Here is a 23,778-nt window from a genome sequence, read left to right as displayed (position 1 = left end):
GTCTACATAGTGAGTTCCAGGACAGTTGGGGCTACAGGGAGACCCTGCTTCAAAAAGACCGAAAAAAAAAAAAAAAAAAAAAAAAAAGACCTCTGAAGACTGGGTCTAAGGTAGGGGGAGGAGTTTTAGGAACTCTAATTTACAGAACAGGAAACAGATAAACTATCTTGTGTCTCACCAGTGAGGAACAAGACTAGGATTAGAACTCAGGGCTATGGAAGTCAGACCTCAGAGCTGATTACACCAGGAAGGATGTTCTGTGGCTTGTGTGTTTCACTTCTGAACTAGCACCAGCTCTGCCCAGTGATCCTTAGACAGGCTGGGCCCAGAGCCCATGAGAGATGGAGAAAAAAGTTACTTTCCTCCAGAGTCCCAGACGCCTCTGTGTGGATGGAAAGATACATCCCCTGAGAAGGAGGTGCCTTAGTTCTTAGTGGTTGGAATTGCAGTTTCTTTTCGTGGAAGAACTGCTTCATCCTGTTGTTCTTAGTCTCCTCTAGACAACAGAAGGCAGGAAGGGAGGATTGCCCTGGGAGCCGTATGTTCTGTGAAGCTTGTGATAGTTTTGCCCTGACTGGACTAGGAGGTGACAGGAGGGGAACAGTCATTCTTGGCTAAATGCTGACAGCTTGCTCCACCAGGGAAAGGGCAAAGAAGCTAGAGCTTGTGCATAGTACATGCCTTTCAGCCTAGCAGACAGCTGTTGGAGCCCTTCTTGCTAGGGTGTCCACTTTCCAAGACACTCTTCCCATTGTTCCCGATTGAGGAGGAAGAGAGGTTCTAGGAAAAATGGAAAACTCTGCTTGTCCTTCCGTGAAGCCTAAGAAGCTGTAGCCAGTAGGCAAGTGGCCACCCACTCAGGGCTTTTGGAGGGGGATTGTCCTAGACTATGGTCCCTCTTACTGTGTGTCCTTCCTGGATGACATTTCACTGTCTTATTTAACAGGTTTTTTTTTTGGCAGCAATGGTATTTGGGCTGCCATCTTGTAGAGCAGGAAGTGAGGTCTTATTTTTCTATTTCCTTTCTCAGGAGAACTACGATGACCCCCACAAAACCCCTGCCTCCCCAGTTGTCCACATCAGGGGCCTGATTGACGGTGTGGTGGAAGCTGACCTTGTGGAAGCCCTGCAGGAATTTGGACCCATCAGGTACAGCCTCCAAGGGTTAGCTAGGTTAGGTCTCCAGAAGTCAGCTCATTGTTGTCCGCAATTGTCGCTGGATTCAGGTTCCCAGTCTAGACCTATAACTCCGCTACTGATGGAGTTGGCTGTTGAACTTTGGTTGTGTTACAATTCCATATTCTTTTTTTCCTTTAATTTTTATTTTAAGTTGGAGCGGAGCATGTGTGTGTTTATGTGTATACACATGAACATAAGTTCAGGAGCCCTCGGAAACCAGAGTTATAGGCAGTTGCGAGCCACCTGAAGTGGTTGCTGGGAATTGGGCTTGGGGTTCTGGAAGAGGAGCATGTGCTCCTAACCTCTGGGCCATCACTCCAGCCCCTCCCCCATAGTTTCTAGTCAGCATTCTTTTTGTTCATCTGATATTTTCTAGATATTTAACCACTGCCAGGTCCTGGGAATAGACATGTGAATGAAAACATCCTGAATTCCTTCTCCTAGAACGTTGCCCAAACAGTAGTTAGCACTGTGATTCACTCAGCCCCAGTCTTTAAAATTCCACTCAGATGGGAGAGGAGGGATCTGGAAAAGGTGAAAACTGTACCTGAGGCCTGGGGTTCTGGCATCAGGAAACTCTTAAGGGGTTCAGAGGAACAAAGGAGTCCAGAATGCTGGGGGCCTCTCGTTTTCATTCCTGAGAAGATTGAAACCTGTGTTTTCTCTGCCAGCTACGTGGTGGTGATGCCTAAGAAGAGGCAAGCGCTGGTGGAGTTTGAAGATGTGTTGGGGGCCTGCAATGCAGTGAACTACGCAGCCGACAACCAGATCTACATTGCTGGTCACCCTGCTTTTGTCAATTATTCTACCAGCCAGAAGATCTCTCGACCTGGGGATTCTGATGACTCCCGGAGCGTCAACAGTGTGCTTCTATTCACCATCCTGAACCCCATCTATTCTATAACCACGGTATGTGCTGCAGGCTTTCCTCTAGGTTCCTCTGATATCTCTCTGTCCCTTCCCCAAGCCCGAGAGATCTGCCAGGACTGCTTACTTTACTGTCTTTGCTTTTACAGGATGTTCTTTACACTATCTGTAATCCTTGTGGCCCTGTCCAGAGAATTGTCATTTTCCGGAAGAATGGAGTCCAGGCCATGGTGGAATATCCTTTACTAGGAAACTGGTGCTGGGGGATCACATAGGGCTCAGATTCCTTTATGATGGTGATCAGAATCTGGTGGGGAAGACTGAAGAAGGAATCATGCTTTGTAAATCTTAAAATAACAGGCCATGAGATTAATGGGGAATATATAAAAAGGCAGTCTGGGGCTGGAGAAAGAGGTTGACTCAGCCACTAAAGGCTTGGGGTCAACCAAAAAAGGCAGTCTGAAAAAGATGCTATTTTGCCCCCCCATCCCCCCATAGAGACTTGGATCCAGGGCTTTATGCATGTTAGGAAAGTGCTCTGCCGCTTAGCCATGTCCCCAGCAAGGTTGCTGGGTATAATGTTCTTGATGATTTCAGAGGTAGGACAGCATGAATGCAGATCTGAGAATCCTTCATGAGGACAGCACTTGCTCTGTCTGTGGCTCTGTCTCACCTGAGGTGGTAGATAGTGAGCTGACCTCAAAACTTAGGTGTGCCATAGTCTTTAGGTGTGGTACTTGTTTTTACCTTCCTCAAAGCTCCACGGTGCCTTTCTTAACTTGCCTCACATTTGATTCTGTGCAAAGTGCCCAGCGGGCCAAGGCTTCTCTCAATGGGGCTGATATCTATTCTGGCTGTTGTACTCTGAAGATCGAGTATGCAAAGGTAGGTCTGGGAAGTGACTACCCCTTGTTTCCCATTGAGATCCGGCATGGTCAATCTTAAGCTTTGTCTTGTCCTTGCAGCCTACACGTTTGAATGTGTTCAAGAATGATCAGGATACTTGGGACTACACAAACCCCAACCTCAGTGGACAAGGTAATCCTAATGGCCACTTTATTCTAAATATACCTGCCTCGTCTCCACTAGTGCAATTCATAGACTGGGTCTCAGGGTTATGTAATGCCATTGGGCTCCCTGTGGACATGGAAGGGCCTGATTCTTAGAGAAGAGGTCCCACTACCTACCATCCCCCTCTCCCCAATGATATCTGACACTGCTGAGAGGGCAGAGTCGAGGCTAAGGCTTGCACAGGGTGGGATCAGGGCCTTATTGAGGAGAGACATAAGAGCTTTAGAAATTAGTAGCAGTTCCAAATGGGATTTTGCTGCTTTCATTTTAAAGCCCCGGTGAGGGTCACTTTGAGTCTCCATTCCCAGGGGACAAGAAAAGGTCCTCCTCTCTTTGTTATCAAGAGGATCTGATGGTGGAGGTGACAAAAGGAAGAGGTGAGGGCTCTTGGGATCCTGAAGCAGAGCCTCCGAGCAGGCAGACCTTGTGGAGGCCAGACACTTGGGATTGGACCAGGGCCGACATGCTTGGTCATTGTAGAGGGGGCCATCTCTGCAGGGCCCACATGGACAACTCCCTTCTTAGTGTTGTCAAGAATGGTCTGCTGTTGGTGGGCGGGAGAGTGAAGGCTTATCTTTGAAAAACAGCGGCACCCCCTCTGAAAATCAGCAAGACCATCCATCTCTTGGTCTGATACGTCGGACTAGGCCATGGGCTGAGGGAGGAGACTGGTGGCTGACATCGCAGAGACTCCCACTCCTAGGCAGGCCTGTCTTGCTTGCTTTGCAGCTGGGAACCAGTGGGCGGGGTGGGCTAGACTCTCCCAAGAACCCTCAGAATGGGCCCTCGGGCCTGGCTGCTCCCTCCAAAGGTCAGAGGCAAATTATGACCAAGTGAATGTACCAGAGCGGGCAATGGCATTACATGACTGCTGACAGAAACATGGCAACCAACCATTTCTTCTCCAAGGAACATAAGTAGAAGATGTGCAGACCGGCAGGGGCTAGTGGCAGGGGCTGGTTGTGCATTGGTTTTGATGCCTGTCAGCTTTGGCCGCCCCAAGGCTGGTGCCCCCCAAAACAAGGGCTGATGAGGTAACCTGGAGTGAGGGCGGTGCTTCGCCACCCCCTCGGAACTATACTTCAGCAGCTCTGCCTCTGCACATTGCTCACCAACACACAGGGCACAAAACCACTAGCTCATCCTGGAGAACAGAACATGCAGCCTCCACCACGTCCCCAGAAACAGCCGCAGATTGAGCTCACTACATCAAGAACACCACACCGTGCTCCAAGGAACAGCTACAAGCACAGAGACAGAGGCAGACAGAGACAAAGAAAGAGACGCAACATGGCAGCAGACACTGCTTTTTTATTAAACATTAAAAAAGTCAAAATCCAAGCAAACTTGAACCCGAGAATGTACACAGAAGTAGGAAACACAGAACAGAGCTCTCCCAGCCAGCCAGCGGTGCTCTTTTCGGAGAACGATTCGTAGACTGGAGTAGATACCATGGGCCTCCAAGACAATAGGATCCTCTCCATTCCTCGCCATGTGGGTTTTGTTTTTAAGTCCTTTGGTTTGGGGAGGGCCTTCTTTTTTCTTTGTGTTTTGATTTTTTTCCTGCAGTCACCGGCTGCCAACACAGTCTGCACCAACTGGAGATCAGAACCAAAAAAACTTAAACCACAACAAAAAAATCAGAAAAACCAAAACAGACCTAAAACCAGACAGCCAAACAGCTCAGAGGCACACAGTTACCTGCTGGCGGGTAACCAGGCGCGCTCCCAAGGCCAAAAGTGCGGGCATAGTGGGGCCACTGGCACACTTCATACCAGGAGACACGCACATGGAGCGCTACACAGCCAGAAGCACCGCACTGCAGCACACAATGTGAGGAGCTGACAACACGGAGGGACACTACCCACTTCATACACCTTTATTTCCACTTTCTAAAGATATCTTCCGAGGACAGAACATCTGTGAGCCAATTGATTTAATCAAAGCATTGACTGTTAAAAACGATTCTTTAAAGAAAAATGTAGCGGATGTGTACTGTAACTTGTATTTATGACTGTAAAACCATGTGATGCAGGGTCGCAGTGTATGTTTGATGGGACGCCATCTTTCAGAACTGTGCTAACTCACTGTTGAAGCGTCCAATGGTAAGAGAAAAATACAGATTTGTTTTTTTGTGACAAATGGACATTGTACTCTGTACTTCTGCTGTAAGTAGCCCTTTTCCATCTTTGTAATGACTGTCGAAAAACAGATCCAGGCCGGGTGGCAGGAAAGGGCAGTGGTTTCAAGCTCTGGGTTTTGGAATCACCCAGGCCTGAGCTCAAATTCTGGCCTAGCCACTGATTTGCCTCGTGACCTTGGGCAGAAGTGTCTCTTAACTGCTCAGTGAAAAAGTAACTACTTAATTTTCTTATCTGTAAGATGGGGCTAAGACATGAGTACCTACCTCATAGGGTTGTTGTGAGGACTTCTAGAAGCTGATGTTTGTAAAGTGCTTACGAGAGTGTCTGCCACTTAAGCGCTGAACTAATGGTTAAGAACTGCAGCGGGACTGGGAGGGGATCTGCGCCATTTTGGGGTCTGAGAATGTTGATGCCTTGTAACCTAACTGCTCATTCAAACTGATTCTGCTGTTGCCCTGCTTGTCAGCTCCTACAGTCAGTCCATCTCTGGCTAATGGGACTTGGGGAATGGGGCAGGGGGAGGGCCTGGGCCCAGAATTGAGAAAGAAGGGGCTTGGAGTGGAGCCTTGAGCTCCCAGAATCTAGAGTCTTTGTAGGCTGAGTTTTATCCTGTTTCTGCCTGTCATGGGTTATTTGTTGCATTGAACCCATTAACCTTTTTCCCTTCATTGGGAATTACTTTATAAAACTGCTCTTGGCACCTATAATGAGCTCTACAGTGGCTTTGTAGGTTCCTTCCATGGCCTGTAAGCTGGACTTGCCTCTGGCTGTTCCCTATGACCTCAGGGCCAGGGCAAGGGAGAGCGAATGAGCACAGGAACCCCTGCATCCTTAGCAGAGAAAAGAAAACAGCCCCTTGGTACAGGCAGGTTAGGGAAGAAGGTGGGCCCCAGCTTGGAAGCCTGGGCTTCATGCCCCCCACCCCCTTAGGTCCTAGGAAGGAGGCCTCAGCATCCCTTCTAAGGAAAGGGTTTGCAGCAGTGCTCACAGGAGCCAAATGACCTTGAGATTGGCCTCTAGTCAGGAGTAGGGGATTTTTTCTTGAGTTCTGCTCCTAATTCTTTTCTCTATCCATAGGTGACCCTGGCAGTAATCCCAACAAACGCCAGCGGCAGCCCCCTCTCCTGGGAGATCATCCCGCAGAATATGGTGAGGGCAGGGGGTTCCCCTCCGTGGACTCCCGTGGCTCATGTGCCCCTGCCCGTCGTCCGCCGCGAAAATTCTCACCCGTCCTCCCTCTCTTTCCTTCCCACCCCCCAGGAGGGCCCCATGGTGGGTACCACAGCCATTACCATGATGAGGGCTACGGGCCCCCCCCACCTCACTACGAAGGGAGAAGGATGGGCCCACCTGTGGGGGGTCACCGACGGGGCCCAAGTCGCTATGGCCCCCAGTATGGTCATCCCCCACCCCCTCCCCCACCACCCGACTATGGCCCCCACGCTGACAGCCCTGTGCTCATGGTCTATGGCTTGGATCAATCTAAGATGAACTGTGATCGAGTCTTCAATGTCTTCTGCTTGTATGGCAATGTGGAGAAGGTGAGCTCCTTTCCTTGAAGACCCAAGGGAGGCCTCGAGCCTCAGAGACTGGGGTAATGGAAGAGCCTGTTGTGGGGCGCAGTCCTACCTAAAGGGTAACTCCTGTAGCATAGATTACTTGCTTCGGGTAGGCTCTGCTCCATCCTCCTGAGTGCTTCATTGCTTTTACTGATTGTCAGTTACCAAGATGTAGTGTAAAAGTGAGGTGAAAAGGGACAAGACCTAAAAACCTGCACATTAGAAAGTTCATGTCAGAATTGCCTCTGGACAGTGAGCTCAGGCTGGCCTGTATTGTCATTTACCTTAAGGAGGGCCCAGTTTATTTGCTTATATCAAAGCCGTCTGGTCTTAGAAGGCTTTGTAGTGTGAAGTTTGGCCCACCTAATGATAGGAGCCTGGGGTGATGCACACCTGGTATCCAGCAGGCTTAAGGCAGAAGAATGAGGAGTTGAAACCAGCCTGGGCCACGAAGTGAGACCCTGTCTCAGAGCACAGTGAAACCAGTAGCATCGATGCACATGTTCTTTACTCACTGAGCTCCAGTAAGCACTTTTTTATGGTGGCTTGTGTGGTATTTCATGGTATTCCTTAATGTAAGTAGAAAGGAGGGACGGGTTGAATAACCTTTGTGTGGAAGCAGGGCTCAGCCTGACTTCAGAGTTTGTACCACTGCTCAGTAGTCCATAGAAGGAACATTCAGGGCTGGGGTATGGCCCCGAGGTAGAGCCCTTAAGCCTGGGGAGTCCACCCCAAGACTGCCCCCACCCCCAAGCCCTTCATGTTCTGATTAGATTCATGGTCTGCAACAGAAACAGTGGAAATGACTTGAATTTCCATTCTGTTCACTGTCAGTCGGATGTGCAGAAATTGGCAGCCGTGCCCTGCAGTGAGCAAGGCACTGCCTAGGCTCTGCTGCCCACTGTGGGCTGAGCTCAGGTCTGGGCCAGGCGTGTTTGGAGGGTGGTCCTGATCCCCATTCATAAGTGAAAAAATAGGAGCCAGAGCAAGCGGGTTTGTTTCTAATATAGGGGAAGTAGACATTGGCCGGTAGACAGTGGTGCTAACCACACCTGCTCTCCTTAAAGGTGAAATTTATGAAAAGCAAGCCGGGGGCCGCCATGGTAGAAATGGCTGATGGCTATGCTGTGGACCGAGCCATTACTCACCTCAACAACAACTTCATGTTCGGGCAGAAGATGAATGTCTGGTAGGTCCAGTTACCCACACAAGAGAGGGTTGGAGGGAAAGACATGGCATTAATGTTGTCCAATCTCTGATGAGATTAAGGTGTTTGTATGGACAGAGGTGGGGGTGGGGTGGGTAGGATGTAGGAGCCTTGTTCTTCTCTGAGGCCCTAGGAGAAAGTAGGTCAGCGTCACCTTGGCCGTTAGGCAGTATTCCGTAAGGCATGCAGCACTATCAGACAGGCATGGGGCCAGCAAACTCCCCTATGGAATGCCACAGTGGAGACCCTAGGGGACAGACAGTTCAGCAGGTAACAGACTCCCTTCCCCTTTCTGCCCTCAGTGTCTCCAAGCAACCAGCCATTATGCCCGGTCAGTCGTACGGGCTAGAAGATGGGTCCTGCAGCTACAAAGACTTCAGTGAGTCAAGGAACAATCGGTTCTCCACTCCAGAGCAAGCAGCCAAGAACCGTATCCAGCACCCCAGCAACGTGCTACACTTCTTCAACGCTCCTTTGGAGGTGACTGAGGAGAACTTCTTTGAGGTAGGTGCCACAGAGCTGGTCCATTGCAACACTGTCTATGGAGTTGGCAGCTCATTTTATTGAATAATCTGAGGAGTGCCAGCTCCACTGGTCCCTGGGTTTGGGACTGGGGACACAGCAGAGACCTGGACAAGTGGGTTCCTCCATCATGGTAGGGACAGAGCAAGGAGTGGAATATGGTACTTTGCTCCTGTGCACTTAGACAAGCTAAGTGTCTGCCATAGGTCCATTGGATGGAGGCAGAACACTGGTCATCAGGTGCCAATATACCTAGATAACCACAGAAGGTTGAGCCTGGTCAGAGGGAAGTAGGGCAGTGGTAGGAGGCCTGGCCACAGATCATACCTGTGGGTCGGCACAGGGCTGCCAAGCATGGGCAAAGGGAAAAGCACTTCCCCTCCCTGACACTGGAGTGGTGTTCTGACCTTGGTGTCACAGGTTGGTCCCTTACACGAATTCTTTCTTTTTCATCTTTTTGAAACGGGATCCCCCTGTAGTCCCAGCTGACCTGAACTCACTATGTAGACCAGGCTGGCCTTGAACTCACAGTGATCCGCCTGCCTCTTGCCTCCCAAAGGCATGTGCCACCACACGCAGCTTCAGTCAGATTTTCTAGAAAGTGTCAATCACGCCAGGCCTGGTCTGCCAGAATTCTCCTATGTGTAGTCGCTGTGTTTCTGAATTCTTTTTCTATTTCTGCCCCAGATCTGCGACGAACTGGGAGTGAAGCGACCAACATCTGTGAAAGTATTCTCAGGCAAAAGTGAGTCATGGCCCTGCCCTTCTCCCCCAACCCTGGCTGCTGGTGGGTGGCTGCTGGTGGCAGCTCTTGGCCTTCTGCTGCCTCAGCCTGACCTTGGCTGTCTCTTGGCTCTCCATTAGGTGAGCGTAGCTCCTCGGGACTACTGGAATGGGAATCCAAGAGTGATGCCCTAGAGACCTTGGGCTTCCTGAACCATTACCAGATGAAAAACCCAAGTGAGTATCTGTGTGTCCTGCAGGTACCCCCTGGTGGCCTGGTGGCTTGTCTGGCTGCATGCCAGAACCATCCTCTCTGCCCTCAAGATAGGGCCCAAGAGAGTTCCTCTTTGCCAGACAGGGGCCATTAAGACATGGTCGCCAGGAGAGCGGTCTGATGATGCTCTCCTCCTGGGACACCAGCCAGGCTCCTTGGTGCCACCCACGTAGTTTGGGAGTTGCTCAGGCTTGCCCTTCAGGGAGCTGGCATTCTCTTTGTATCAGACCCGAACAAGCAATACCTAGGAGCCGGCACCTCCTTGGGTGTCAGGGGAGAGGGGAATGAATGCCTATGTATTTGTCTGTTTTGAAGTCTCACTTTGGTTAGTGATGAATTAGATCCTGTAGTTGACCTGCAGAGAGCGAGCAGGGTGTGGGTCTCGAATGGGGACTGGGCAGGGAGCCTTCACAGGCTGAGCCTGATGTTTCTGTCCTCTTTGCAGATGGCCCGTACCCTTACACTCTGAAGTTGTGCTTCTCCACTGCACAGCACGCCTCCTAATTAGATGCCCAGGAAGAGCCCATCCGAGCAGGAAAACATTTCTTTCCTTTATGCTGTTGGTTTTGTTGGTTTCAGTTTTGGTTTGATTTATTTTTACAAAGTTTCTTGTATTCTTTTTTTAATGCTAGGTCAGTAGAGGCTTAACCATAATGGAAATGCTGGAACTCTGGAGGGGGAGGGAGAGGGGAACTGGTATCTCCCAAGATTAACCTTCACTTTTTAAAAAATTACTGTACATGTGATTTTTTTTTTCCTGTTCATACATTTGTGCTGCCCATGTACTCTTGGCACATTTCAATAAAATTGTTTGGAAAATAAAACAACTTGCTGGATTCCAGGGTGTGTCTGCTTCCCACCGCCTTCTGAAGAGGTGCAGGGAGACCAAGGCATGGCTCTAGGCCCTCAGGAAGAACGACAAACTATAGGAATGATGTCTGGAGTCTCGATGAAAATTCACCAGGCCTAGTGGCATTTCTGGTAGGGCCCTATTCAAACTAGGTTCATTCTAGTTATTGAGTCATTTTTAAATAAGTGGTATTACAGCGGGGCATGGTAGTGCACACCCAGCACTTGGGAGGCAGAGGCAGACAGATCTTTGTGAGTTCAAGGCCAGCTTGGGCTACATAGTTCAGGACAACTGGGGCTACAAGAAGACCCTGTCTCAAAAAGACAAAAAAATAAATGTATTAGGGGCTGGTGGCCAGGTGAGGATGGCTCAGCTGGCAAAGGCACTTGCTGCCAAGCCTGCCTCCTGAGTCTTGTCCAGGATGCCTGACCTGATGCTGTGCAGGATCCACTTCATGGCAGGAGAGACAAAAAGCTGTCCTGACCTACACATGTGCATTAAAAGTGGGTTAGGGCAGGATTGGTGGAACTTACCCTGTAGTCCCAGCTACCTGGTCTTGCTAGAGCCCAGAAATTTTGAAGCCAGACTGGACAGCATGCAAGGCATACAAGTGTTTCAAATTATCCTGCAGAGAGACTGAAAATTGGCCCTTCTACATATCTAAATGCTTTGTGTGTGTGTGTGTGTGTGTGTGTGTGTGTGTGTGTGTGTGTTACACATGATGGCATGAATACCTTGTCAGTCCCAAGAGACTGGCTTGGTGGCAAGTGCCTTAACCAGCTGAGTCTCATCTTTCCCCCTTCAGGGTATCATTCTGTGGGTGTGTCATGGTCTATTTAACCTGGTCCTGAAAATAATTTCCAGGTCTTTCTGCTGTCTTTATATGCAACTATCTTGGCCAACTTGTCTGCTACTAACCCTGAAGTGAACTGCAGTGGAATTGCCATGTGCACCACTATAAATAGCGGAAGCATGTGGTAGATAGTCCCTGGTCTTGTGTGTTTATGTATATGAGTGTTTTGCCGATGTGTGCACCATGTGTGCAATGCCACTGGAGGCTAGAATGTCATATCCTCTGGAACTGGAGTTAAGTATGGTTGTTAGCCACTAAGTGGGTACTGGGAAGTGAAACTGGGTCCTCTGCAAGAGCCAGTGCTCTTAACCCAGTCCCAGTCCTTGATTTTGGATGGGAGTCTGTGAAGATGGCTCCAGTTAGAAGCTGGGCCCAGGAGAAACCCAAGTTAAACCTCTTCTGTCCTCTGCGGGCATTGAATGACACAGGTGCAGTTAGTTACCTACATGGAGGCAACACACACAATAAAAATATGAAAACAAAACCACTAACATCCTTGGAAGGAGGCAGCCTGCAGAGGAGCTGGCCATACTAGTAGCAGTTGGAGGCAGGAATGGGTTTTGAACAGTCTGCTTTAGGAGTATGGTCTAAAGACATTAATAACTGGAGTCACATATTTACTAGATGAACCCACTATTTGATCTGGGAATACTTTTTTTTTTTTTTTTGAGGGGGCGGGTCTTTTTGAGACAGGGTCTCCCTGTAGCCCCAGCTGTCCTGAAACACTATGTAGACCAGGCTGGCCTTGAACTCACAGAGATCCACCTGCCTCTGCCTCCCAAGTGCTGGGACTACAGGTGTGTGCCACAAAGTACTATTTTATCAGCTGTCTACCATTCAAGTTTATTCCCTGGTGGTATAAATTGTCCACAATTACCTTTGGTTTTACACTAGATTACATAAAATGACAACAAATCTTGCAAATTTTCCTTCTCATCTTGGTATCTGTTTAGGATTTTCAGCTTTCCATTGAATGCATTACTTCTGATAGCTGCTGGTTTTATCTCCTGTAGAGTGTCTACCTCGTCTGTAAATCTGGGCAGCAGACATAGGAAGATTCACTTGCAGTCCCGCTGGCCCAGAGACATCTGTTCACCCTCTTGGTGAACATCTCCCCAAGGAGCACACTTAGGCAGTTCTTTATGCTCTTGGGTAATGCTTTTTTTTTTTTTTTTTTTTTTTTTTTTTTTTGAGACAGGGTCTCCCTGTAGCCCCAGCTGTCCTGGAACTCACTATGTAGACCAGGCTGGCCTTGAACTCAAAGATCTGCCTGCCTCTGCCTCCCAAGTGCTGGTATTAAAGGCATGCGCCACCACACCTGGCATAAGTAATGCTTTTTTTAAAAATGCATTTTTATTTTATGTGCATGAGTATATTGCCTGTACGTATGTGAGTGCACCTGTGTCATACAATGCTGCAGAGGTCAGAAGAGGGCTTCAGATTCCTCTGGAACTGGAGTTAAGGATGGTTCGTAGCCACCATGTGGGTGCTGGGAATTGAACCTGGGTTCTCTGCAAGAGCAGTCAGTGCTCTTAACTGCTGAGCCATCTCTCCAATCCTGGGTAATGCTTTTTAAGATTGTTTGTTGTTTAAAAACATGGACTTTAGGCCAGGCAGGTGGTGAATGCCTTTAATCCTAGCACTTGGGAGGCAGAGGCAGGCTGATCTCTGAGTTGGAGGCCAGCCTGGTCTACATAGTTCCAGGCTAGCTCCCCGGGGTTAGAGGGAGACCCTGTCTCAAAAAAAAAAAAGAAACACAAACTTAAGGAAAAAGGGCTTAGTTCTCTCCCACCACTGTATGTGGCATTTAACCTGTACGGTCTCTTGCTGTTTAGGTAGTTTGCTTTTGGTAATGAAAGCTGTAGTCCCTTTAGGATGTATTTTAATGAATGTTGTGAAATGGTGATCTGAACTATAGATTTGCACCTAAAACATTTTAGAAACTTACCCTTTTTTTTTTTTTCTCATAGTTGTGCTACTGTGATAACCAGGGAGAATTTGGGACAGGTTGTGACTTTGTGCTGCTCAGCAGGGTTGTGGTACTATTAAATGGCCTGAGCAGCTTTTCACCTGAATCCATTTCTAGTAGTGAATTTGATGGATTATCAGAAGTATCAATGGTTGGCCAGCCTGGTCTCCATAGTGAATCCAGAGCAGCTGTGGCTACAGGAAGAAAAAAAAGAATATAGACTTCAGTGGGTCTGGAGAGATGGCTCAGTGGTTAAGAGCATTGGCTGCTCTTGCAGGGAACCCAGGTTTGATTCCCAGCAACCACATGCTGCCTATAGCTGTCTGTAACTCCAGTTCCAGGGCATCTGGCATCCTCTTCTGACCTCCGAGGGCTTTGCATAACATGGATGTGCTTACTACATCTGGGCAAAACACTCGTGTACATAAAATTTTAAAAATGAAAATAAACATGGTCGCGGTGGCACACACCTTTTGTCCCAGCACTCAGGAGACAGAGGCATATCTCTTGAGTTTGAGGCCAACTTGGGTTAACACAGTAAGGTCTAGGCTAGTCAGGGCTACATACTGAGACCTTTAAAAAAAAAAAAAAAAAAAAAAAAAAAGGGGGGAAGCCCGGCATGGGGGGGCACCCCTTTAATCCCAGCACTTGGGAAGCCGAGACAGCCAGATCTCTGTGAGTTCAAGGCCAGCCTGGTCTACATAGTGAGTTCCAGGACAGCTGGGGTTACAGGGAGACCCTGTCTCAAAAAGACAAAAAGAAAAAAGAAAAAGGAGGCATGGTGATCCTTCTTTCACCTGTAATCCCTTCTCTTAGGAGGCAGAAGCAGGAAGTCTTTGCAAGATCAGCCTGGACTACACAGTAAGTTCCAGGCTAGGGAGGGGTTATATAAGACCCTGTTGTCTAAAAACGGAAGAGGCTGTGGCTATGTTGGCACCACAGAACAAAACATGGTAGGCTTTTTAAAGCCATTTATTCTGTGGCACTCAGGAAAGTCCAGTAACCTTGAACTTTGAAGTTTCTCTCTGAGTCTGATGAGAAGTTGTACCACCTCTCGGTAGTGTGGAATAAAAACTGGTTCATTCTGGCCTGTCTGTACCCTCATAGCCACTTTTTTGTTACTATGTCCATGAAATGGTTGCAAATTTCCAGGGTTGACATTATGTCCCTGACCATTTGAATTGTCTCCAGTTTCCTTGTTACAAACAACGCGCGATGAACTTTACACAGACATTTCCAGAAGCAATGTGATTGATCAGGTCAGGTTCCCACTGGGGCAAAGGGCTTACCTAAGCTCGTGAATGGGGCGGGCGGGGGGGTTACTGTTTCCGGTTGCCCTTAGTAAAGATGGTGAACTAAGCGACCTCACTGCTCGTTAGGTGGTGGCTGCGGCGGCTTCGATGCCCTCACCAAACATGGCGGACTTTCCTGCCCGCCCCCTTTGTTTTCTAGGTAGCGAAACTCCCGAGTCTCAGACGCTAAGAAGCCTGGGAGATGGCAGTTTCCACCAAACTCCGCGGCCTGCTAATGCGGCGTGAGTTACTTTAACCTGTGGAGGCGTGTGGCTGTGTGGTCTTGTCATAGTAGCGGGGAACCTCAGGTCATAAAGGGTCTGATCCCTTTAAAATTAGGGGTCCCTCTGTAGTCTAATGAAATTCTAATTGTATAGGCCGGTCTTGCAGTGTAGGGTCTCGGCCCCCAAGTTTGGGTCATTCCCACGAACCAGGGTCAGAAGTGGGCTCAAACTGAAGTTGACTGATCAGTGTCCACCAGTCTTAAAATATGTATCTCACCAGGCCTGGTGGTCCACACCTTTAATCCTAGGCAGAGGCAGGCAGATCTCTGGGAGTTCAAGGCCAGCCTGGTCTACCCAGCAAGCATCAAGCCAGCCAGGGCTGCATAGTGAGACTCTGTCTCAAAACAACGAAGTAGCTCCCTAGAACAGCCTCTCTGAGAAGCTAGTGTTGACTCTCCATTCTTACACTCACTTGGTGGGAGGGGTGTCCTCCAGTGTCCTGACCCCATTCTGGGGTCTCAAAGGCTCTTCTTTCTTTTCCCAGAGCTGAGAGCTCCCAGTCATCTGAACTTCATTAACTTTCGCACCCTGAGCCCCTCTGCACAAGAGGCGTCCAGAGTTGTCACCCAGGAATTCTCAGATCACAACTATGAGTCTCTTCAAGTGACCTCTACCCAGAAACATGTTCTCCATGTGCAGATAAACCGGCCAGACAAGAGGAATGCCATGAACAAAGCCTTCTGGAGGTCTGGCGGTCAGATCCTGGAGGCTTGCCTGCAAGAGGTGGCAAAGGAGGGAGGACACAGGGACTTGGGGGACAGGGACAGGAGTGAGTCCCACTCCAGATATAATCCCTCATTCCTTCCTCCTCTGCAGGGAAATGGTGGAATGCTTTGGAAAGATAGCAAAAGACCCCGACTGTCGGGCTGTTGTGATTTCCGGTGCAGGAAAAATGTTCACTTCAGGTACTGGCCCCCTGTGGCCTCCTCCTGGCATGCTGTTTTTTTTGGTTGTTGGTTAGTTTTGTTTGTTTACCTTTGCTTTTTGCGTTTTTTTTTTTTTTTTTTTTTTTTTTTTTTTTTTTTTTTTTTTAGGCATGGTCTCGCTAAGCAGCCTTTCCTAGCCTGTAACTCTCTGTGCAGACCATGCTGGCCTGGAACTTGCAGTAAACCCCCTGCTGCAGCTTCCTAAATGTTGTAGTGCTGGGATTATAGGCCTGCCTGACACCATAAGTGCTTCCATTTTATTTTTAAAATTTTTGTTGTTTTGAGCTTTTTTGTTTTGTTTTGAGACAGAATCTCACTATGTAGACCTGGGTGGCCTTGCAGTCACAGAGATCTGCCTGTGTCTGCCTCCTGAGTGCTAGGCTTAAAGGCCAGAGCCACCACACCTGGCTACATTTTTTATTTTTAAATCACTTTGTGAGTGTGTGTGTGTGTGTGTGTGTGTGCGCGCGGTGTGTGCATGTACATGCTCAGGAGTGCCACAGCATGCGTGTGGAGGCCAGAAGACAATTTGCAGGAGTCCGCTTGCTCCTATCATGTAGGTCCCAGGGCTCGAACTCAGGTCATCAGGCTTGGCCGCAAGCACTTTTACCCACTGAGCCATTTCGACAGCCCTGCAGTGCTTCTTAATTAAGGTTTTAAGCAACTTCCATTATCATTTTTTTCAAGGTCTAATTTAAAACATTCAAATGTAGATAAAGCGTAGCATGCAACACTTGCCTGGCATGCACAGAACTTAGCATTCCCTCCCCCACAAATTCAAACATAGAAATTAGCTCAACAGGGCATGACAGGATCCTGAAGTCTGTGTTTCCATTATGGATCAGTGACCTTCAACAAGGCTCTTAGCCTTTCAGAGCCTGTAGTGGTGTCAGCCAAGTGTGTGTTAGGCATGGGCTTTCCTGCAGTAACTGAGCACACACTGCTGATCTCAATTTACGTTTCCATAAGTAGATATCACACCACTGTTCTTTCTTCAGGTTGAATCTGTCTCTCCTCCGCTGTGAAACACATCCAGTGATTTATTTATTTTATATGTATGAGTGTATTGTGTGCATACGTGTTAGTGCACCCGTGTCATGCAATGCCCTTGGAGGACAGAAGAGGGCATCGGATCCCCTGGAACTGGAGTTACAGGTGGTTGTTAGCCCCCATGTAGATGCTGGGATTCGAACCCAGGTCTTCTGCAAAAATAGCCAGTACTCTTAACCACCACTGAGTCATCTCTCCAGCCCATATCCAGTGATTTTTAACTTAAGGGTTTTTTTCCATTCTCAAACATTCTAGTTAGCTTTAGCTGTCAATTTGACACAGCCTAGAGTCACCTGAGAAGGGATTCTTTCTAATTGGTTTATTGTTTATTTGTGACAAGGTCTCACTATGCAGCCCAGACTGGCCTTGAACTCCTGATCTTCCTGCTTCAACCTCCCCAGTGCTGGGATTTATAGGTGTAAGCTGCTCTTGTTTGTTCCTTTATTGTTTGTTATGATTTGTTTGTTTTTATTTTTGCTTAAATAAGTATGTGCCATGTGCATGGGTAGGTGTGGGTGTTTGCACGTGTGCAGCTGCCCTTGCTTCTGTGTGCGCCGTTGGGTAGAAGCCCAAGGTTGATGTCTGCAGATTACTCTCCATCTTAAATACTGGAGCAGGGTTTATCACTGAGCTGGGAGTTGGACATTTAGGCTAGTCTGGATAGCCAGCTTGTCTCAGGGACTCATTGTGTCCCGAGCTGGGATTATAGGTGGTTGCTATGCCCCCCAGCTTTTACATGGTACTGGGGAGCCAGACTCCTACTGTCCTCACACGTGGCAAGTGCTTTACCCCGAGTCATGTCTCCAAGCCGTATTTTGTTTTGGAGACAAGGTCTGACTTAGTAGCACAACTGGCCTTAAACTAAAGCTCACCCCACCTATATAGGCTTGAATCAACATGTCGGTTTCCCCATGAGTTCAGGGATTAGGGTATTATCTGTATTCTCTAAGAAATGAGTACCTACTGCATATCCAGCCCTGTTCTAAGCACCCAGGATACACGGGCGGCAATAAGGTAAACACTCTGGTTCATGGAGCTCATTTCTAGAACAGAGACAGACAGTGTGAAGCATAGTAGAAAAGGCAGAGCCAGGGATGAAGGGTGGCCAGGGAAGGCCTCTCTGCAAAGGTGACCTTGAGCCGAGACTTGAAGGAAGCCAGTAGCCATTGAAGGAAGTGGTAAAAGGGACAGTTGTTGGGAAAGGAAACAGGAAGCATAAAGGGCTTGGAAAGAACTGCTGGGACTAATGCCCCCAAAGCTGCAGGTGGAAATGAGGTTCATGCAGAGCTGGGGAGGTCACAGCAATGATTTTCCATTTTGTTTATTTATATTTAGTTTTATATTTTCTGTTTATATTTGAATTTTTTACATGTTAAGAGTGTTTTAGGGGGCTGGAGAGATGGCTCAGTGGTTAAGAACACTGGTGGTTCTTGCAGAAGACCTAGGTTTGAAGCCCAGAACCCACATGGCAGCTAACAACTGTCTGTAACTCCAGCCCCAGGGGATCTGACAGTCTCTTCTGACCTCCTTGGGCATTGAACGATATGGGTGCACTTACCTACATGCAGGCAGTACACAATGCATACACATAAAAAATAAAATAAGTAATAATAAATTTTTTTTTAAAAAGTATTTTCAGGGCTGGAGAGATGGCTCAGCAGTTAAGAGCACTGACTGCTCTTGCAGAAGACCCAGGTTCAATTCCCAGCACCCACATGGCAGCTATGAACGGTCCTTAACGCCAGTTGCAGGGGAATCTGAAACCCTCTTCTGACCTCCACGACATTGTATGACATGGGTGCACTCACATACATGCAGGCAATACACTCATACACATAAAACAAAAATAATAAATAAAATATTTTAAATTAAAAAGTGTTTTCGTTGCATGTATGTAAGTGCACCTGTGTCATGCAGTGCCCAAGGATGCCAAAAGAGGGCGCTGAATCTCCTGGAACTGGAGTTAAGGATGGTGTTGGCCACCATGTGGGTGCTGGGAACCAAAAACTCTTAATTGCTGAGCCATCTCTCCAACTCCCTAGTTATTTAGTTTTAAGACAGGGTCTCACTCTGTAGACCTTGCTGTCCTAGAACTCAATATTAGACCAGGCTGACCTCAGACTTGCAGTGAGCATCCTGCCTCTGCTTCTCAAGTGCTGGGATATCACACAGGAGCTACCATGCCTGATTTAAGAACTTAGTATTCGTTTTGGTTTGGATTGGTTTTTAACACACTGAGGGTAGAACCCAGGGCTTCTGCATTCTAGGCAGGTGCTCTACCACTGAGCCACACCCCCAGGCCCTCACTGGGGGATTCTAGGCAAGTGTTCCACCACTGCCACAAAGGGGTAGGACCTCACACTTAAGTATTAAGTGATGTAAGTGTCTGAACCCACTGCTTCTGAGTTCAGAGCCCTGGTTGGGGCAGTGGATAGGGCCATGGAGCTAGGTGAGCCCCTTATACCTTCCTGCCAGGTATCGACCTCATGGACATGGCCTCAGACCTCCTGCAGCCTCAAGGAGATGATGTGGCTCGCATCAGCTGGTACCTCCGTGATTTCATCAGTCAATACCAGAAGACCTTCAGTGTCCTTGAGAAGGTGACTCTGGGAGCTGGAGAGCACCCCCTCTACCCACATCTCTGCCAGACTTGACCTCATCCTTCCTGTTCCTTTCCAGTGCCCCAAGCCCGTGATTGCTGCCATTCATGGGGGCTGCATTGGCGGAGGTGAGTCTGCAGCCACCAGCCACCATGGGGATGCCTGAACTGGCCAGGCAGCTAGCCCTCCAGTTCGCCCACCAATGGCCTTGTCTCAGCTCTGTTACTGCTTAGACTTGGTCCCCAGGTATGACCCCTGTGTCTTGGGAGGAGGGATTGGTTCTTGCTGGTATTCAGTGTCCCTGTCCTCTTCCTCCCAGGTGTGGACCTCATCTCTGCCTGTGACATCCGATACTGTGCTCAGGATGCTTTCTTCCAGATCAAGGTGAGGCACTTCCTGAGCGCCTGCCTTCTGGAACCCCTGTTGTTCTGAGCAGTGACAGAATGGGAGACAGGGCAAGGACAGTATAAGCCCAGTCAGCCATTCCAAAGAACTTCATGAAAAAGGGCCTCAGAACCAAACCTTACAAATTAAGTCTATAGTGTGGAGCAGGGTATGGTGAGGCACACCTGTAATCCCAGCACTCAGGCAGCTAAGGCAGGAGGATCATCGCAAGTTCAAGACCAGCCTGGGCTATGGAGTAACAGAGGCTGTCCTAGTTTTTCTTCCTGTTGCAGTGATAAAATAGTCCTACAAAAGTAGCTTAAAGGAGAAAGAGTTTATTTCAGTTCACAGTTCAAGGTTCAGTCCATCATGGAGGGGAAATCAAGGCTGAAGGAGCTGGAAGCCACTGGTCAGCAGAGAAGCACAGTGAATGCTTGCTCAGCCCCCTATCCCTCATAACATCCAGGATCCGCTGCTCAGGGAATGGTCCACAATTAAGATGGGTCTTCCTACATCAATTAAAACGATCAAGATAATCCCTCATAAGCATACCCTGGGCCCTATCTCCCAGGTGATCCTAGGTCTGTCAAGTTGACACTTGACAGTAATCATCACATAGACCAACCTCAGCTACATAGTGAGATCCTGTCTCAAAACACAACAAAGAAATCCCAGCGGCTTTGGGAATATGCAACTCCTTGGTAGGACACATGAGCCAAAGTAAGGCACTGAGTTGCAGTCATAGCTCCACAGGCCCAGATTCGGAGGAAGCCAGGCTGGGCAGGCCAGGGAGTAAGCATACTGGCATGGGGATCGTCTGGGGTTCTGACAGCCAAGCTGGAGAGGTAGGAGACAATGGAGCACAGGGGTCCTTTCATAAAGGGCCTCATGAGAAGAGTAAAGAAGACCGCACTCTGCAGAGATACAGAGACACTAAAAGATTGGGAACCAAGTGTGGCAGCTCACATCTGCAGTCCCAGTACTCAGGAGGCTGAGGCAGGAAGATTTCATGGCCAGCCTGGGCTATTAGTGACTTTCAGGTCAGTTTATGTTTCACAGAGTGAAACCAATATCAAACAAATAAGCAAAAAGACCTGGTGGAGACTGGAGATGGAGCTCAGTTGGTAGAGTGCTGGCTCGGCATGCACAAAGGCCTGGGTTCCATCCCCAGCACCGGCATGGTGGCTGGTGCCAGACATCCGGAGCTCAGGAGGCAGAGAGATAAGGATCAGAAATGTGAGATCATGTTGGGCTGGGGCACATGACACGCTGTCAGTAAAGGGGTTGGAGAGATGGCTTAGCAGTTAAGAGTGCATACCGCTCTTGCAGAGGACTAGGGTTCAGTTCCCAACACCCACATCTGGTGGCTCACAACTGCCTGTCACTCCAGTTCCAGGATATCCAAAGTCCCTAGGTCTCTGCGGGCATCTGCACACAGGTGGTGCACATAAAGTCACACAGGCACACACACATACACATAACTATAAATTGTAAATTTTTTTAAAATTATTTATTTATTTATTTATTTATTTAGGTCTTTTATTTGGTCTTTTTGAGGCAGGGTTTCCCTGTAGCCCCAGCTGTCCTGGAACTCACTATGTAGACCAGGCTGGCCTTGAACTCACAGAGATCTGCCTGCCTCTGCCTCCCGAGTGCTAGGATTAAAGACGTGTGCTGCCATGCCTGGTTTATTTTTATTTTATGTCCATGTGTGTTTTGCCTGCATGTAAGTGCACTACATGTATACAGTGCCCACAGGCCAGAGAGGGTGTTGTATCCCCTGGAACTGTAGTCACAGTTATTAGCTGCCTGATGTGGGTGCTGGGATCTGAACCCAGGTCCTCTACAAGAACAGCCAGTGCTCTTAACTATTGAACCATCTCTCCAGTCCCAATAAATGTTTTTAAAATTAAAATTAAAGCCGGTGGCACAGGCCTTTAATCCCAGTACTCGGGAGGCAGAAGCGGGCAGATGTCTGGAAGTTCGAGGCCAGCCTCGTCTACATAGCCAATTCCAGACCAGCAGGGCTACAGGGAGACCCTATCTCATAAGGAAGAAAAAAAAAAATGGGGGCTGGAGAGTTGGCTCAGCAGTTAAGAATACTGGTTGTTCTTGCAGAAGACCTGTATTCAAATCCCAGCACCCACGTGGCAGCTAACAACTGTCTTAACTCCAGTTCCAGGGGATCCAGCCTCTTCTGTCCTCCAAGGGCATTGCATGACATGGGTGCACTTACCTACACGCATGCAATACACACATACACATAAAAAATAAAATATTTTTTAAATTTTATTTATTGTTTTGATTTTATGTGTATGCATGTATTGCCTGCATGTATGTGAGTGCACCAGTGTTGTGCAATGCCTCAGAGGTCAGAAGAGAGCTTCGGATTCCCCTGGAACTGGAGTTAAGGACCATTCGTAGCAGCCATGTGGGTGCTGGGAATCGAACCCTGGTCCTCTGTAAGAGCAGTCAGTGCTCTTAACCGCTGGGCCATCTCTCCAGCCCTAAATAAAATATTTTAAAAAAATAAAAAGCAAACTGGAGGCAGAGGGGTTGGCAGGCCACTGTGTGCTACAGAACTTCAGGTAACAACAGCAAATTGAGGGGGTGAGACAGGGTGTTGAGCTGGGGGTAGAGTGGGGATTCTTCAGGGGATGCAGAATGCTGTGGGCATTTGGTTTGCATGGAGAGCAGTGCCAGACACAAAGCAAACATTGACAAGATTACTCTCCCCAGGAGGTGGATGTGGGCCTGGCTGCTGATGTGGGAACCCTGCAGCGACTGCCCAAGGTCATCGGGAACCAGAGGTGAGTGGGGAGAGCAGAAGCTGGAGAGAAGGGGACAGGTGAACTTCTCCCAGAGCTGGGATGACAGGATCTCCTGATCCACCCTCCCCTTTTACAGCTTGGTCAACGAGCTGGCGTTCACTGCCCGCAAGATGATGGCTGACGAGGCCCTGGAGAGTGGGCTGGTCAGGTAGGGCCCCAGGCTAGCTGATAGCATTGAGGTGCTTAGGGCCAGTCAGGCCAGGGTGGGGCATTGGGGATCATTCCCAGTGGCCTCTTTCTCAAAGTGGCAGCCTCTTCCTCCCAGGCCCAGCATCACCTTGTGGTTGAGTCCTTTGCCTGGGGTCTTTTCAGTGAAGGTCACCTGGCCAGTCGTGATGGAGAGGGAAAGAAGCCCTTCTCAAATTTTTTCCTACCCTGGCAGCCGCGTGTTCCCAGACAAGGACGTCATGCTGGACGCCGCCTTTGCCCTGGCAGGGGAGATTTCCAGCAAGAGCCCCGTGGCAGTGCAAGGAACAAAAATAAACCTAGTCTACTCCCGAGACCATTCTGTGGATGACAGCCTCGACTACATAGTAAGGCTACACCAATCACAGCCCTCCCTGATACAGAGTGACCAGTTCCAGCTCTGCATGTGCATCGGCCTCTTCCTCGAACAGGTGCCCTGCCAGCCTTAACCACACCCTCTTTCTCCAGGCCACCTGGAACATGAGCATGCTGCAGACCCAGGACATCATCAAGTCGGTCCAGGCGGCCATGGAGAAGAAGGACTTGAAAAGTGTCACATTCTCCAAGCTCTGAGAGCCTTCAGGTCCAAGGAGCCTTTCCTGATGCCCACGCTTTGTTCTGTCCTTCCACAGTCTCCCAGTATAATTTGGGACTCTGTTCTACATGCAGCCTTGCTGTCTTATCTTCACTGTGGACAATAAAGTCCTGAAAACAACCTGGTGCTTTTATTGCAGGGAGTGAGGGTGAAAGATGTCTGGCTCCAGGGAGGGCAGCCGGGGCGGAAGCAGCTGGGAAGGTTGGGGAGCAATTCTGATTAGGCAGAGAGAGAGAGTATAAGAGAGATTAGAGTCTGCAGAAGGCTGACAGGCCACACCAGCTCCCCATATCTGGCCATGGTGGTGGTGGTGTTGGTTTTGAGGGGTTTTTTTGAGACGGTCTCCCTGTACCCCCTGCTGGCCTGGAACTTACTATGTAAACCGGGCTGACCTTGATCTCACAAAGGTCTG

At 48.8% G+C, this 23,778-nt stretch overlaps 2 protein-coding genes across 5 annotated transcripts in view; both read left to right on the top strand.

The window, feature by feature from the left end:
* Hnrnpl (heterogeneous nuclear ribonucleoprotein L) overlaps positions 1-10,382 on the top strand; it is a 13,824-nt gene extending 3,442 nt beyond the window's left edge. Inside the window, exons 2-13 of one of the 4 annotated variants that reach the window (XM_008853933.3) lie at positions 1,031-1,149; positions 1,851-2,088; positions 2,196-2,281; positions 2,835-2,931; positions 3,012-3,084; positions 6,339-6,410; positions 6,522-6,802; positions 7,888-8,009; positions 8,330-8,531; positions 9,237-9,294; positions 9,414-9,509; positions 9,992-10,382. In XM_008853933.3, coding sequence (XP_008852155.1) covers positions 1,864-2,088; positions 2,196-2,281; positions 2,835-2,931; positions 3,012-3,084; positions 6,339-6,410; positions 6,522-6,802; positions 7,888-8,009; positions 8,330-8,531; positions 9,237-9,294; positions 9,414-9,509; positions 9,992-10,050 — 1,371 coding nt within the window. In that variant the 5' untranslated portion in view covers positions 1,031-1,149; positions 1,851-1,863 and the 3' untranslated portion in view covers positions 10,051-10,382. Of the gene's footprint in view, positions 1-1,030; positions 1,150-1,850; positions 2,089-2,195; positions 2,282-2,834; positions 2,932-3,011; positions 3,085-6,338; positions 6,803-7,887; positions 8,010-8,329; positions 8,532-9,236; positions 9,295-9,413; positions 9,510-9,991 lie in introns of all 4 variants that reach the window. The other 3 variants (XM_008853932.3, XM_008853931.3, XM_008853934.3) reach the window with 3 other exon arrangements.
* A 4,244-nt stretch (positions 10,383-14,626) lies between these two features.
* Positions 14,627-23,486, top strand: Ech1 (enoyl-CoA hydratase 1). Its single transcript, XM_008853930.3, has 10 exons — positions 14,627-14,752; positions 15,279-15,480; positions 15,611-15,699; positions 19,246-19,370; positions 19,450-19,498; positions 19,690-19,754; positions 22,494-22,564; positions 22,662-22,733; positions 22,968-23,118; positions 23,240-23,486. Exons 1-10 carry the CDS (start codon positions 14,713-14,715, stop codon positions 23,342-23,344), a joined length of 969 nt encoding a protein of 322 aa, XP_008852152.1. The 5' UTR covers positions 14,627-14,712; the 3' UTR covers positions 23,345-23,486.
* The last annotated feature ends 292 nt before the right edge of the window (positions 23,487-23,778 follow it).

Source organism: Nannospalax galili, unplaced genomic scaffold (genome assembly GCF_000622305.1).
Source record: "Nannospalax galili isolate Female #2095 unplaced genomic scaffold, S.galili_v1.0 scaffold886, whole genome shotgun sequence".
Classification (NCBI taxonomy): Eukaryota; Metazoa; Chordata; class Mammalia; order Rodentia; family Spalacidae; genus Nannospalax; species Nannospalax galili.
This window is presented reverse-complemented; position numbering and strand designations above follow the sequence as displayed.